At 39.7% G+C, this 15,454-nt stretch overlaps 1 gene segment (V, D, J or C); it reads right to left on the bottom strand.

The window, feature by feature from the left end:
- Positions 1-7,745: 7,745 nt before the first annotated feature.
- The window catches only part of LOC117032859 (immunoglobulin kappa light chain-like), a 136,744-nt gene continuing 129,035 nt past the window's right edge, over positions 7,746-15,454 (bottom strand). Inside the window, 2 exon segments of the V gene segment in view lie at positions 7,746-8,266; positions 12,629-12,664. Of these exon segments, the coding sequence occupies positions 7,944-8,266; positions 12,629-12,664 (359 nt within the window).

The raw sequence follows: 15,454 nt of genomic DNA on the forward strand, positions 1-15,454 counted from the left end.
ATATGTACCACATCTTTACCCAATCATCTATTTAAACACACTTTGGTTGTTTCCATGTCTTGGCCACCATGAATAATGCTGGAGTTAACGCAAGAGTTAAATACTTTGGGGCTGAAAGAATTTGACTGAAGAATAAGTTCAAGGAGCTCCTCGAAGGAAATCTTACAATAGCCAAAGTGAGCTACTCCTTCCATTACAATGATGACTAACATTTGTACCTCCCTTAATATGTGCTGGCTGGGTGCCTAATACTTTACATGAATGATTTCATTTAATACAACAACCTTATAAGTAAGACCCCCTCCTGTTCATATGAAAAAAACTGAGGCACAAAAGTCAAGTAACTTGCTATTGTGACTTGTGAGTATATTTTCTCAGGCAATGATACACAAACAGTTATGTGGGGAAAACAGCCCAATCATGTGTCCCCTGCATCTCCCCAGGCTCATGGTAATGACCCCTGGTGCTAAGTCACCTGTGCTCACCCAGTGGGGTCAGGATGCAGAGCCCCTGGCCTGTTTCTTCAAGACTAAACCTGAGGTCTTCCAGTGGCTACTCTGGCCACCAATTTAGTTTTGTAAAATGTTAGGTTCCACCTTGTTAACTTTTATAACAACCTTCCTCCTCCTCCCCCAGTACAGGTACCCAGCCCAAGTGGTACTTTCTACAGAAAGATGAAAAGGCTTGACATGAACATGAGCTCACTGGGGTTTTGAGGTTTCAAGAAAGAAACAAAGAGTTGTCAGGTTGGGAACACAATTGAAGAGCGGCTCTTGGAATTGTCACTACTTGGAACAAGGCACAGTGTAAAAGACAAACAAACAAATAGCTTCTCTACTTCCTCTTTCCCCTTCCTCTTTTACTTCTTATTCTCTATTAAGTCTTTGCTTCTTCTTCTTCCTCCTCTGTCTCCCCGTCTCTTACTAATTTCTTTCTCTCCATCTTCTATTTCCTGATATTTTAAAAGCATTTCTTTACTTATCCTTTCTTCTCCCTTTCCATTTTCTCCAAAATAATATGTTTAACATTTTGAGTTGCTTAGGGACTTGTGGGAAATGTCTTAGTACCAACTCTAAAATACATGGTTAATTCTGAAAAATTCTCCTTTTGTAAACAAAAAGCTAATAGAAAACTATAGCCCATTTTTGAAGCCACAGAGAATCCCACTCTGACATATAGACATTAGGGCTGGAAAAGGACTTCACAGTCCCCAATCCAGCCCTTTGCCTTACAGATAGGGCAACGGAGGCACAGAGGGCACACGGTGTGCCCAAAGGTACTTGGGATGGTGTGGGTGACCCACAAGAGTGGCAGGTGCAGGTGGTTGGTTAACAGTTGGACTGCCTCAATCTTGTGATGTTAAACATTTATTATTATTTTAAACCCACTGCCAACTACCAGGAAGTTTTAATTTTTCTTACTATGTCTTAGTCTACATATAATCCATATATTGCTTCCAAGATATCCAGGTATTTTTACTCCCACGCAGTTGATGCCCAGCTCTGTGCCATGAGTGTGGGCCTCCTCTCCCTCAGGAATGATTGCTGTTCCACACGTGGTAAGCCTGGAAGTGTGTGACTCTAGCTCTGCCCTGGAGAAAGTACCAACCGTGCCACAGGTGGGGGCAGGTCATTCCAGAGCCCTCCAAGTTTTCCTGAGCCCTCCAAGTTTTCCTTGATACACCTTTTCTCATTCTTTGTTTTTAATCTTCCCTTTTCATTCTCTTCTTGAATTTCTCCTCTTTTTCTTTTCTTTATTTTTGCTTTTCTTTCCTCATTTTTGCCTTAGATCGACCGTGGGGCCTGGAGGGATTTGGAGCCAAAGAGTTAGCTCATTCTGAAGATCAGCACCGTGTGCTCATTCCCTAGGCGGCCCTGCTGAGCTCTGATACGTATCAGACAGTGGCTGAGCTCTTTACTTGTGCTACATTTTGTAATCTTTATACCAATCAAGCTACCACCGTTAGCTGCATCTTACAGGCAAGAAAGCGAGGCCCACAGAAGTTAGGAAATTTCTCAGAGTCACACAGCCAGTTACTGGTCAAGTGGGGGCTTTCTAACTCCAAAGTTCATTTCAGAGCCAAAAATGTATGCCGGAAGTCCCACGAGAAGCAGCCCGGATCTCTTATCTGTTTAGCCTTTAACAACCTTTCCCTGAACTTTTTGGATTCATGGAAATCTCAGACCCATAGGATCGCATTTCTCTGTGGGTATTTGGCCAGCCATCTCTGGGGAGTATGAACACTTGCTGAGGCCAACTTGCTAGTATAGACGGAAGTTTGTTGAGAACAGAACTCTCATCTCTGTCATCACTGTTATATTAGCTTGCTTCAGTTGTGGTAACCAAGTACCATAAACTGGGGGGATTAAAACAACAGAAATTAATTCTCTCACAGTGTTGGAGGCCAGAACTCTGAAGTCAAGGTGGCTCCTTCCTGAGGCTCTGAGGGAGAAGCCCTCCCCTGCCTCTTTCCTAACTCAGGTAGCTTCCTGGCAACCCGTGATGCTCCTAAACTTGCAGCTACATCCCTCCATTTACTGCCTCTATCGACACGTGGCACTGCCTGTCTGCACCTCTAATCTCCCTCTTCACATCAGGACACCAGTCACTGAATTTAGGCCCATCCTAATCCAATATGACCTTATCTTTTTCTGTTTAACTTTTTGTTTTGAAATAATTATAGATTCACAGGAAGGTGCAAAAATAGAACAGAGAGGTTTGGTGTGCCCATCACTTAGTTTCCCCTGATGGTTACTTCTTACATAATTATAATACAATATCAAAACCAGCAATTTGACGTTGGTACAACGTGTGTATAGTTTTAGGCAATTTTATTACATGTTTAGTTGTACGGAACCACCACTGCAATCAAGAAACGAGATTATTCCATTACCACCAAGACTTTCCTTTTGCTACTCCTTTCATAGTCACATTCTCTCTGCTTTCCCCCACCATCCCTAACCTCTGGCAGCCAGTAATCTCTTCTCCATCTCTATAATTTTGTCATTTCAAGAATGTTGTATAAAAATAATATGGTATGTGACCTGTTGGGGTTGGCCTTTTTCACTCAGTATAATGCACTTCAGAATCATCCAAGTTACATGCACCAGTACTTTGTTTCTTTTTATTGCTACATAGTATTCCATGGTATGGATGTATCACATTTTGTTTAGCCATTCACTTATTCAGGGACATTTTGTTGTTTCCAGTTTTTGACTTTTACACATAAAGCTGCTCTCAACAATTATGCACAGATTTTTTTTTTTTTTAAACAGGCCTTTTATTGGGGAACAGTGTGTACTTCCAGGACTTTTTTCCAAGTCAAGTTGTTGTCCTTTCAATCTTAGTTGTGGAGGGTGCCGTTCAGCTTCAAGTTGTTCTTTCAGTCTTAGTTGTGGAGGGCGCAGCTCAGCTCCAGGTCCAGTTGCCGTTGCTAGTTGCAGGGGGTGCAGCCCACCATCCCTTGCCAGAGTCGAACCAGCAACCTTGTGGTTGAGAGGATGTGCTCCAACCAACTGAGCCATCCAGGAGCTCAGCGGCAGCTCAGCTCAAGGTGCTGTGTTCAATTTTAGTTGCATGAGGCTCTGCCCACCATCCCTTGTGGGACTCGAGGAATTGAACTGGCAACCTTGTGGTTGAGAGCCCACTGGCCCATGTGGGAATCGAACCGGCAGCCTTCGTTGTTAGGAGCATGGAGCTCTAACCACCTGAGCCACCGGACCGGCCCCTATGCACAGATTTTTGTGTGAACATAATTTTTCATTTCTTGGGGATAAGTGCCCAGGGGTGTAATTGCTGGGTCATTTGGTTAGGTGTGTTTTGTTTATTTTTTCCTGAAACTGACAACTTTTTTACAAAGTGACTACCATTTCACATTCCCACCAGCACTTTATGAATAATCCAGTTTCAATTACATCTTCACCAGCATTCTAGTATGACCTCATCTTAACTTTATTACATTTCCGAAGACCCCATTCCCAAATGAGGTCACATTTATGAGTGGACACTTGAGCATATCTTTTTGACAGACACAATTCAACCCACAACACCTGTGTTCCCTTCCTGGGTCACGTTGTAGACACAACTTCAGAGCTTTGCTTTGTGACAAGGGGCTTGCTTTGATTTCATAACCCGATTAGAAGTGCCCTTGATTGTTGAATTTGCCCCTAAGGATGGGTGAGCAAGTTTATATCATTTGAAGGTATATTACTGAGTCTTTCTGAACTCTACTCAGAATTGCAACATTTCAAAGTTTTGGTAACAAGAAATATTCTCAGGAGGTAAAACGTCAATGCCGTTTCCTTATCCTGTTTTTCCATGACTGTCCTTTTCAATGCTCCAGTACTGACAAGCGAAAGGAAAGAAAGTAGAAAAACTGGATTATAAATTTATTGAAGGAAAGGATATAGTGTAAGTTATTTCTGTACCTCCTTCAGAGTATAGACTGAGCAAGGTGCTCAGTAAGTGTTTTTTGGATGGATGAGTAGACGAGAGGGGAAGGGCGGGGATGCCCATGCAGGAGTGAGGGAGGAGAGTCAAAGCTGGTTTCATATATGCTCCCCTCCCCTTCTACTTCCCAAACATACAACCTTTCCTAAATGGGATCCCGAGATCTGGCCCAGGTTAATTCTGTCCTTGAACCTGAAGGTCTGGTCCTTCGGCATTTGGAGTTTTTGGATTATTTATAGATTTTTGTCTTGTATAAATGAAGCCGCTCTGAAAATTCTTGCATAAGTGTTTTGGTGGGCGGGGATGCAGTCATCTAGGAGTGGGATTGCTGGGTAATAGAAAGAGAACATCTCTCAGCTTTAGAGGACCTGCCCAACATTTTGGTGAACACTTTTAACCTTGCGGTATACTGATAATTAAATTTTTACTTCTTAATCCTTTCACCTTTTTCACCCTGTCCCCTAACCCCCTCCCATCTACCACTCCAATAAATCTAGTACGCATCTGACATGATACATAGTTATACAATATTATCAACTATATTACTTGTGCTATATCCTACATCCACAAAACTGCTTTGTAACAACCAATTTCTACTTCGTAATCCTTTCCCTTTTTTTCACCTACATCCCTAAACCCCCCTCCAATCTAGCAACCTTCAAAATGTTCTCTGTATCTATGAGCTTCTTTCTTTTGTGTTTGTTTGTTTATTTTGTTCTTTAGAGTCCACATATAAGTGAAATCATATCGCGTCTCTCTCTGTCTGACATACTGCACTCAGCACAACACCCTCCATGCCGCTACAGATGGCAAGAACCCATTCCTTTCCATGGCCAAACAACATTCTATTGTCTATATGTACCCCCTCCTCTTTATCCATTCATCCATTGATGGAATCCAGGCTGCCTCCACATCCTGGCCATTGTAAACAACACTGCAATGGACATATAGATGCACACATCTCCTTGAAGTAGTGTTTTGAGTTTCTTCAGATAAATACCCAGAAGTGGGATTACTGGTTCCTTCTTTGTCACTTGTCTTAAAGTCACTTGTCACTTTAAAGGCCTTTGTTTTAAAACCTACTTTGTCTGGTATAAGCATTGTTACCAGCTTTTTTTGTTTCTTTTCTTTTTTTTGGTTTCCATTTTCATGAAATATGTTTTTCTATCCCCTTTACTTGCTGTCTGTGTATGTCTTTCAACCTGAAGTGAGTCTCTTATAGGCAGCATATGTAAGAGATTTTGTTTTCTTATCCATTCAGCCACCCTACTTTTTGATTGGAGCATTTAAGCCATTTACATTGAAAGTAATCATTGATAGATATGTAACTATTACCATTCTATTATTCATATTTTTATCTTTTTTTTTCCCGTTTTATGGAAGTCTCTAAAATTCCTTGTAATACTGGGTAAGTGGTGATGAATTCTTTAGCTTTTTCTTGTCTAGGAAGCTCTTTACCTGTCTTTTGATTCTAAATGACAGCTTTGCTGGATAGAGTAATCTTGGTTGTAGAACCTTACTTTTAATCAGTTTGAATATTTCCTGCCAATCCCTGAAAAGTTTCTGTAGAGAAATCAGTTAACAATCTTATGGGAGTCCCTTATAAGTTACTAATTGCTTTTCTCTTGCTGCTTTTAGAATTCTCTCTTGTCTTTCACTTTTGCCATTTTAATTATATGTCTTGGTGTGGGCCTGTTTCGGCTCATCTTGTTTGGGACTCTCTGCACTTCCTGGACTTGTATGTCTATTTCCTTTGGCAGGTTAGGGAAGTTTTCAGTCATTATTTCCTTCCAATAGATTCTCAATCCCTGCTTTTCTCTTCTCCTTCTGATACCTCTGTGATGCAAATATTCTTACACTTGATGTTGTCTCAGCGGTCTCTTAAACTATCCTCAGTTTTTTTAAAAAAATTATTTTGTCTTTTTGCTGTTCCAATTGGGAGTTTTCTGCTACCTTATCTTCCAAATCATGATTCGATCCTCTGCTTCCTCTAGCCTGCTGGTGATTCCTTCTAGTGCATTCTTCATTTCAGTTATTGTAATCTTCACTTCTGACTGGTTCTTTTTTATGGTTTCTATGTCATTTTAAAAATGATTCCTATCTCTTTGTTGAAGTTCTCACTAAGTTCCTTGAGCATCCTTACAACCAGTGGTTTGGACTCTGTTTCATGAGTGCTTGGAGGTGCTTACCTCCATTTTGTTTATTTCTCTTTCTGGAGTTTTCTCCTGTTTTTTTGTTTGGGATGTATTTCTTTGTTTCCTCATTTTGGCTGCCTCTCTGTGTTTGTTCCTATGTATTGGGTAGATCTGCTACATCTCCCAGTTTTGCCAGGTGGCTTAACTTAGTAGGTGCCCTGTGGGGCCCAGTGGCACAGTCTCCCTGGTTCCTGGACTGGGTGCTCCAAGAGTGCCCCTTGTGTGGGTCATGTGTGCTCTTCTGCTATATTTGAACCTTGATTGTTTTTGCCACATAACTAGATGGGATTGACCCTCAGGCTGACTGGCTGTGGGGTTTGGCCATGTCCACAGCTTATGGGCTGCTGTGTGGGCAGCTTACCACATGGAGCAGGATTCTGCCTGGCAGGTTCTGGTGCCTGTTGAGACCACCCTTTGTGTGTGCCACTTGTGGGGCTAATTCAGTGGTGCTCTGTTATGATCTGAAGCCAATCTCCAAGTATGTTGGTTCTGGGGCTTCTTGGGAGTGGCTCCAGTGCAGGCCCAGGTTAATCACTTCCTGTGACCAGTCAGAGACTACCTGGTAGGAGCTACAAAGTGATCCACAGTTGGTCGCTGCCTGTGCTGGACCTGTAGGTGTGTGGGAGAGGCCACATGTGAACCAAGGATGGCTGTCACCAGTACTGGGTCGGGGGTAGCTCCACAAAAAGCCAGGACACACTGAGGCCTGCTGCTGGTTGCCAGCGCCAGTAAGGTTCCGCCGCTGATAAAGCCTTGTGCAATATGGAGTTGTGTGTGTGGGGGGGTGGGGGGGAGGATGTCTTAGTGAGTAATTGAGGGTGAAGAAGCTGAGCTCACCAGACCAATTCAGATGAGCATGAGGGAGGGCTCAATACAGTAAGATGGTGCCCACCTGCCAGCTGCATGGGAGTAGGACCCCACACAGGGAAAATGGTGCCTACATTCCAGGCCTCACTCTGAAGCCACACAAGAGAGGATGATGAGTTTTATAAATAATGATGTATTTTATGGCAACTCAATATTTAGTTCCTTAGATGATAAACTGGGTAACTGGAAAACCAATGTATAACAACCATTAAATCAGGAAGGAGAAAGTACAGGTGCAAAGATTCACTTTATTTATTCATTTCCCCCCCAAATATTAGCATGATTAAAGCCAAAGTGAGGGGGGATATGGTGGGAAGAGGGGCTGGGGTACTGTAGTATGGGTAGGTCTCTTGGGAAACGGGCCCAAGGCCTAAGGAGGGGAAGAGGGAAGGCTAAGACTAAGGCACAGATGATGGAGCCTGGTAGGCCTTTCTAACAGCTTTTCCTATCAAAGCTCTTGGCAAGGGCAGAAGTTAGGCTCTCGTGGGTGACTTCACACGCGTAGACATCATGACTTTCGTACTCTGAACTGGACAGTGTCAGAGTACTGCTGAGGCTATAGGTGCTGTCTTTGCTGTCCTGCTCTGTAGCACTGTTCTGGATGCCACTGGTTTGGACAACGCCATCTACTTTCCACTTGACATTGACTTCCCTGGGGTAGAAGCCATTCAGCAAGCACACAACAGAGGCACTTCCAGTTTTTAACTGGTCTGAAGATGGTTGGAAGATGAAGACGGATGGTTTAGCATGAGACCCTGAGGAAGGAAGCACAGAGAATAGTGTTTAAATAACAAGGAAGTTCTCCACTTGGGTGCATTGTTTGTAGGCAATCCCAGAGCCCATAAGGGACAAACATACGGAGAGTAACTTGCTTATTCTATGTAATTGTGGCAATTAGGGAGGCCAGGAAGCATATCTATAATCTCCATGATTTTGAGTTTCTCCCTAGCTGCTCCCTACCTCTTAAAATTTTTTCTTTGAATTCTTTACAGCCATTCTTAAATGCTTTATGTATGTTTTTCTGACCTCACCTATCTTTCCTTCAACTGTGCTCCCAGCTTCCTGCGGTAACTCAGTGCTTCAAGCCAAGAAACAAAGGTCACTTCAACTCACCCTTCTCAGAATTTAGAAACAAGAACAAGTCTTGGTCCCTCTACTCAGAAGATCATTTCCTCTGTGCCTCTCTTAGTATTGTGCAGTGATATCAGGTTGACTTTCCCTTTGGGAATGTTGGGGCCAGACCACCGTGCAAAGTGGGTCCCAGGTCAATGTCTGTGCCTGGATGGGGGTCAGCCCCTTCACCCTCTGTGTTCAAGCCAGCAACTCGCCCACCCCTCACAAGAGCCTCAAAGGGAAACCTGAGCCCTCGTCTGATGGCTGTCACCATATGGGGCAATGTTCAGTCAGGCCAGGAGGGATCAACTGTAATTTTGGCCACCTGTCTAGGAGGAACTGGTTCGCTTCATTTCTGACTGTGAGCAACTGCCAGATGGCCTCCTGGAAATCCCCCTCTGTGGGGGCATCCAAGCCCTCAGGTAGGAGAGCAAGAGTTAAAACAACAAATCAAGGAGAACTGACTTTGGGTGATGAGCACACAACGTGATAATGCTGTATTTAGAATTGTACACTTGAAACCTATGTAATTTTACTAACCATTGTCACCCCAATAAATTTAATTTAAAAAAATCCTTTGCTGGGAGAACTCAACAGATAAGTGAACCAGTTATTATAAAGCTAACCTCCATGTTAACCAAGCAGTTGAGCATAAGATACTGAACATTTTATGTTTTGATGTTTTCTTCTCTTTTAACTTTCATTACTAATTTTTTTCCAGAGAATTTTATGAAATAGCCTTGGCAGCAAAATAATGTGAATTCTAGAAAGAAAGGAGGAGAAATAGTCTATGAAGATAGTCCTATCTGGGTGAATCCTTGATAGCTTTAAATTTTCCATCCTGCATTAAAGTATTAAATAATTCACATCTTTGATGTGGAAATTCTTGTAAAACATCTTATTAGCTTTTAATGGCATTTAAAATTCTCTAAAAGAGTTCTTCAAAGGCCATAAAATAGTTTTTAAATAGTTTTACAAACTTAGTTTAAATAGTTTTAAACAATTTTGAATTTTAAAAGAGTTTTTAAACAGCCCTAGAATAGTCCTGTGAAATTGCTGCACACCAAAAATAACTTTTCTTAAATGCTGAAGTAAACAACAACAAATTACTGAACTATTTTAGAGGGTCTGGAGTTAAACTAGCCAGATGAAAAATTTTCTATCACAGTATAAAGGTATGGAAAATATGTTTATATTAAGTTTTTATTAGTGGCATTATATATGATCGATATTGTATACAACTGAAATATAATCCTACCCAAGCTATTATATTTTGAAAATTAAAAACATGACAAAAATTATCTTGCCTTTAATCAGTTAATATACCTCAATGTTATTTAATGTGAACTCAGTAAAAGTTAATTGATCGAAACCTGAGAGGCTAGATGGCCTTAAATTAAATTTTTTTCTGGTGGAAATTTTACCCTGTAAGTTATAAATATTTCTTTCTTTTGGGTTGAAATTTCTGACTCCAAATAATACATCAAATGTATTATTTAAATGTATTATTTAAATGTACTTAAGTAATACATTTGATGAGTAGATATTGAAATAATTCCATATCATTGAAAAAAAATATAGCTTTAAGCTCTTTATAGTCGCCTAATGTAAATTTTCATTAGGATATAATAATGAATGTGAATTTTATTTCTAAAATCTCTAATAAATCAGGCATCTCCCTGTTTTTCCTTTGTTAGCTCAGTGCCCGCCACATTTCTATTCTCTTTCGTTAGTGGCATTATTCGTATCACTGTGTCAGGAAAGCAGACCGTGGCAGTTAAAAGAGCGAATGCGGTATTGCCCTGGCCTGTAGCGCCCAGACTCACTGCAGCAATTGCGCGGAGACCTGGCCACGCAAGTCATGCGATCGCAAAAGAGACCGTCATAAAGTCTACCGACCACACTAGCTGTGCCATGCCTCGTTCACAATATAAAAACATGGCCAAGTAATGACTGAAGTAAATAAAAGAACGTACTCATTAAAATATTTACTATTTTTCTACAAGTCCAGCGGCATTTAAAAATGCAATTATTTTATTTTTCTACATAAAAAAATTCTTTAAATCTGAGCTTTTGGTGACAGCCATCTTTCCACCATTATGATAAAAGATCCTTTCAAGGCTAGTTTAATATAGAAATTAGATTTTTAAAAAGGAGATATCTGTCAAGATATGAAATCTCCGTAGAATTTCTGAATACTGACAGTTCATAACTCATTTTAGACTGTAAAAATGACACAGTTGCTGATTCTCAATTAAGATGCATCTTTTACATGCCAAACAGGTATACTTTTCTAACTTCTTACTGATTGTTAGTGTGTCCTATTGATTTTTATCGCTATAAAATAATTTATCAGGCAGAAGAGAGAAAATAGACTAAGAAATACGTTACTCTTCTGTATCATACATAATGAGTAAAAATTGATACAATATTTGGCAAAAGTCAATGGAAATGAATTCACTTTGTTCTTTAGAGCTGCAAGGATTTCTTTTTCATCTACACTATTTTTTTTCTCTTTGATTCATTTGATTTAGATTAATTTTTTTGTCTACAAATCTATTTTTGGAGCTGAGTTTAACTGTTGAAACTGATGATAAATCTGAAGTGTTCTCATTTACTCATCTCCACAAATCTCATACTTAAGCCTCTAAAAGTCAGTACTGGCATTTAGACCCAAATTTCAGGAGTTAATAGAGAAAAATTACTTACATTTCATCTTTAGATGTGTCCCTTGGCCAAAGGTGATTCACAGATTTAGCTCAATTACTTTGCTCTCAACAAAAACTTCCTTTTGCTGTTAACCTCATTAGATTGACAGATACAGAGAAAATCTGGCAATTTAGATGCCACATCAACCAACTAGCTCTTTGCTTTGAGATTGAACTGATTTTCAGTCCCTTACTCATCTGATTTTTGGAAGAATCTCATTCTTTTCAGAATTGACCTCAACTCACATTCCAAACATGAAAATCCCCAAATTTCAACGACTTTATAAGAAAAAGGATTAGAAAAGTGTGCTTATGTTTGGTTCTCCGTGGTGCTCGCCTGGCTGAAAGTAAGCCACAGTAAGGGTTCTAACACCTCAACAAAAACCTCCTTTAGAAATCAATTCATATGAGAAAGGCTAAGTCAGGGAAATATCCAGCTATTTCCTTCCCGTTCTCCTCATAAATCCTACTCTATTCTCTTCACAAACTGAACAATTTGTTTGCTCAGCTTAAAAGACAGCTATTTTCTGCTATTTTACTTTTGGTTTACCAGGAATGACTCATTTAACCAAAATGTCACAAACTTGCACAAATAATACAATGGGTCAAAAACTTCACAAATAATTAAGCAAAAATGTACTTACGTTTTATGTCCAGTTTGGTCCCTTGGCCAAAAGTGAGCCACAGTGGTTCCTCTTAACTCTACATCTCTACAAAAACCTGCCCTAAAAGGGTAGCAAACCCCTTCCCCCAATTAAGTTATTTTGATTTGGAAATCTCGAAAATTCGTCATCACCTATCCTTCTTTGGAACAATTTTCATTCCTCTGTACCTAATCTGGGAATGAAATGTGTTTTACCCTTGACATCTATCTGTCTATCTAATGAAAACACGCAAAAAGGAACAAAAAGTAAGTTAACTAGAAACAGAAAAATCAGTTGAAAAAAATACTACTTACGTTTGATATCCAACTTGGTCCCCTGGCCGAAAGTGTACACACAGAGTTTCCTCTTAACCTCCCTCCTGTACAAAAACTGAGTTTCCCTTCCTGACAATTGAGCAAAGCTCTGTTCAGAACATACGATTTGCTCCCCAATGAGTTTCTGAAACTATCACTTAGATAAATTATTCTTACCCATCTTGTTCATCATAGAAAATGTGCAATCAATTCTCAAGTTTGTTTACAGACTTTATCTTTGCTCTGAGGATGTTGGTCTGTTTCAAAGACTCAGCTTCATAAAAACAGGGACCACCAGATACAGACAACTCAGGAAGGAAAGTTTGGATTTTACTCACGTTTGATTTCCAGCTTGGTTCCTTGGCCGAACGTCCACCACAGTGGTAGCTCTCCATTGTGTCTCTGTACAAAAACATTTCACTGAAGGTTGACAGAGTCCTGAGTCAGCTGCTGATGCTTCACTCCCTTTTCAAGCAGGTGTGGACGTGCTGACAGAGAATGTTTCCTTTCTCACATGAGATCTAAAATCTTAGAAGACGATTTATTTATGTGTATGGCGTGATGGTACTATACCTGGACTACTTTTTAAAATCTATTTTTTTTTTTTGGAAAGTAGGCTGAATATTACAAAGAAAACATGCAAATTTTTAAAACTGCATTTCTTTATACCTTCTTCTGGGGTGGGAAGTTTTTGAAAATGATAAAACTTATTCAATGCAATTATGGAACACTTTATCTTTTCTCAGTTAATAATAATTAAAGAATGTCTTCATATTTGAACCTCTCCTTTGCCACAATGTTGTTTCAAAAAAGTTAGACTAAATGCATATTAAATCAAGGCCCATGTCTTACTTTGAAATGTATTTTGGAATGAAGTTATAGATGACATGTGAAACAAAAGCAAAGATTATATAGTAGAAAAACTGATGGTACTTGGTTGATCACCTATTTTCATAGTAGAGGTAGAGAGCTCAGAGGGGTACCCATCACGTCTCTTTGAATTGAACCAGGTGCATGCTGTCTTTGGAACTGCCAGGGAACCATGGCACACCTTAGTGTTTCCATAGTAACCCCATCAAAGACACTGATGACCTCATTTTGTTTTGATTACGTTTTCACACATTGCAGTCTTCTCTCTTCATCTTCTATCTTCACTTCAGCATACGTTGCTCCCACCATCCTAAACTCCTTACAGTTCCTCTGTGGCCGCCAACCTTTACAAAACACTCCCACTGCTTGGAAACATGTTAGCTTGTGAACAACTAATTGTCTTTCAAGACTCAACTCAAGAAAGTTCTTCTCCCAGATTATCCCACAGCAAGTGACCTAACTTTGCAGAGTCCAGAGGCAGGACATTGGGTCTGGAACACCTAATTTCTCTTATCTGCTGTCAGATTCTTTCTATCCTACTGGATTGTAAGCTGTTTCATTTCTTATTTGTATTTGGAAGGCCCAGTCCAGTATTTTCACTTGGCAAATGCTCAACAAACATTTGCAGAATTAATTAAAAAACAAACAAAAAAACCCCAACGAATAACTGAAAATCAATAACAGATCAGAACTGATAGATTATAATAGACCAACGGCTAATACCACTGTAATAGTAACGTTTACAAGAAAAATTATAACTAATTCTGAAGGTTAGGGGAGGGTTTCTTTGATTCTGTCACTGGGAACATTACTGGTTGCCTTGAGTAGCAAAACCAGCAGCAGACCTCACCAGAAGAGGAGGAAGGAATCAAGCTGGAGGAGAGAAATTGGCAAGTGGAAATTAACTGCAAAATAGTTGACTGAGGACATATTCAATCTGCATCCTAAAAAGGATAGAGAGTGATTTTCTCTGCAGAGATACAAGTAATACCAGTCATAATAGGTAGCATCTGTTGAGCACTTATGAAGTGCTGGACATTATACATGGATCACCACATTTAATCATCCCTCCAAATCTAGGAACTAGAAGTTAATGTTGTCCCCTATTTTGTAGATGAAGACTTTAGTGCAAAGAGGTTATGTAACTTGCTTATAACAGTTAGTGACAGAGTTGGGGTGTGAACTTGGAGCTCATGCTTAATTGATCCTGAGAGCAGAGTCACCCAATGGAAGCAGCCTGCATGGCAGAAAATGCTGGGATGGGGGAAGGAAAAGGAAACGCCTTAGACTGTCCTAAGTTTAGAAATGAGTAGAGGAGTGTGCTTAAATGTGTATATAAGACTAGTCATTGAAAAGTTGTTTACAAGGTGAAAAAATGGAAAACTACTGAAATTTTCATCAATAGGAGTTTGATTAAACTAATGATGACAGAGTTTTGCAATGGAGCACAAAGCAGCCAATAGGAGTATGAAGTAGGTTTCTATGTAGTCACGTGGAAGGTGTTCGTGAGAATACAACCCACTGAATGGTATGTATTGTATAATATTATGACTTCATTTTAATCGAATATATATGCATATCAATACAGGTTAATTCCTGAAGGAAATACAACAAATTGTGCTCAGTAGTTATCTCCTGGGATTTCAGAGGAGTGTGGTTGTGGAAGAAACAGGAGCAATGGCACTTTCTCTTTCTACCCTATTGTAGATTATTTGATTTTTAAAAAAATTCTGTGGATATATTAATGGTTTTCGGAAACAATAAAGCTCTACCAATTTTAGTAAAAAGTAAATTCTGACATTTCCTAGTAGAATCTTCAATATTCATGTGCAATGTATAATTTTTAAATGATATATACACGTGTGAGTTTTCTTTGCCAGTGAAATGCTTTTTCTATAATTTTTTAAATTGAGAATACAAAAAAGTAGTTTTTCGGGTTCTGCATAGGGGACACCCTTTTACAAATGGAGATGTGGGGGTGACGTGGAGCTGTAAAATGGGGATGAAAAAGGTGATATATTAATAGCTGACAGAGATATAGGTTCCTAAGTAAGATTTGAGATCTAATGTGAAAAGTCCAACTTAATGACTATTATAAAGCAGTATTTGCTACTAATAAAACACAATTATCATAAGAACCATTGTGACAACAACTATTTTACTGATTACACACAGCAGTGATTGATAGAAATGGTTGCTGTGATGTTTGTTGTAACATAAAAAGGATTACTGAGATGTGGTTATGATCCTTAATGTGTGTGTAGTTTATTATTTGAAGGCAAAGGATGTCTCAG

This window comes from Rhinolophus ferrumequinum, chromosome 13 (genome assembly GCF_004115265.2).
Source record: "Rhinolophus ferrumequinum isolate MPI-CBG mRhiFer1 chromosome 13, mRhiFer1_v1.p, whole genome shotgun sequence".
In the NCBI taxonomy this organism is placed as follows: Eukaryota; Metazoa; Chordata; class Mammalia; order Chiroptera; family Rhinolophidae; genus Rhinolophus; species Rhinolophus ferrumequinum.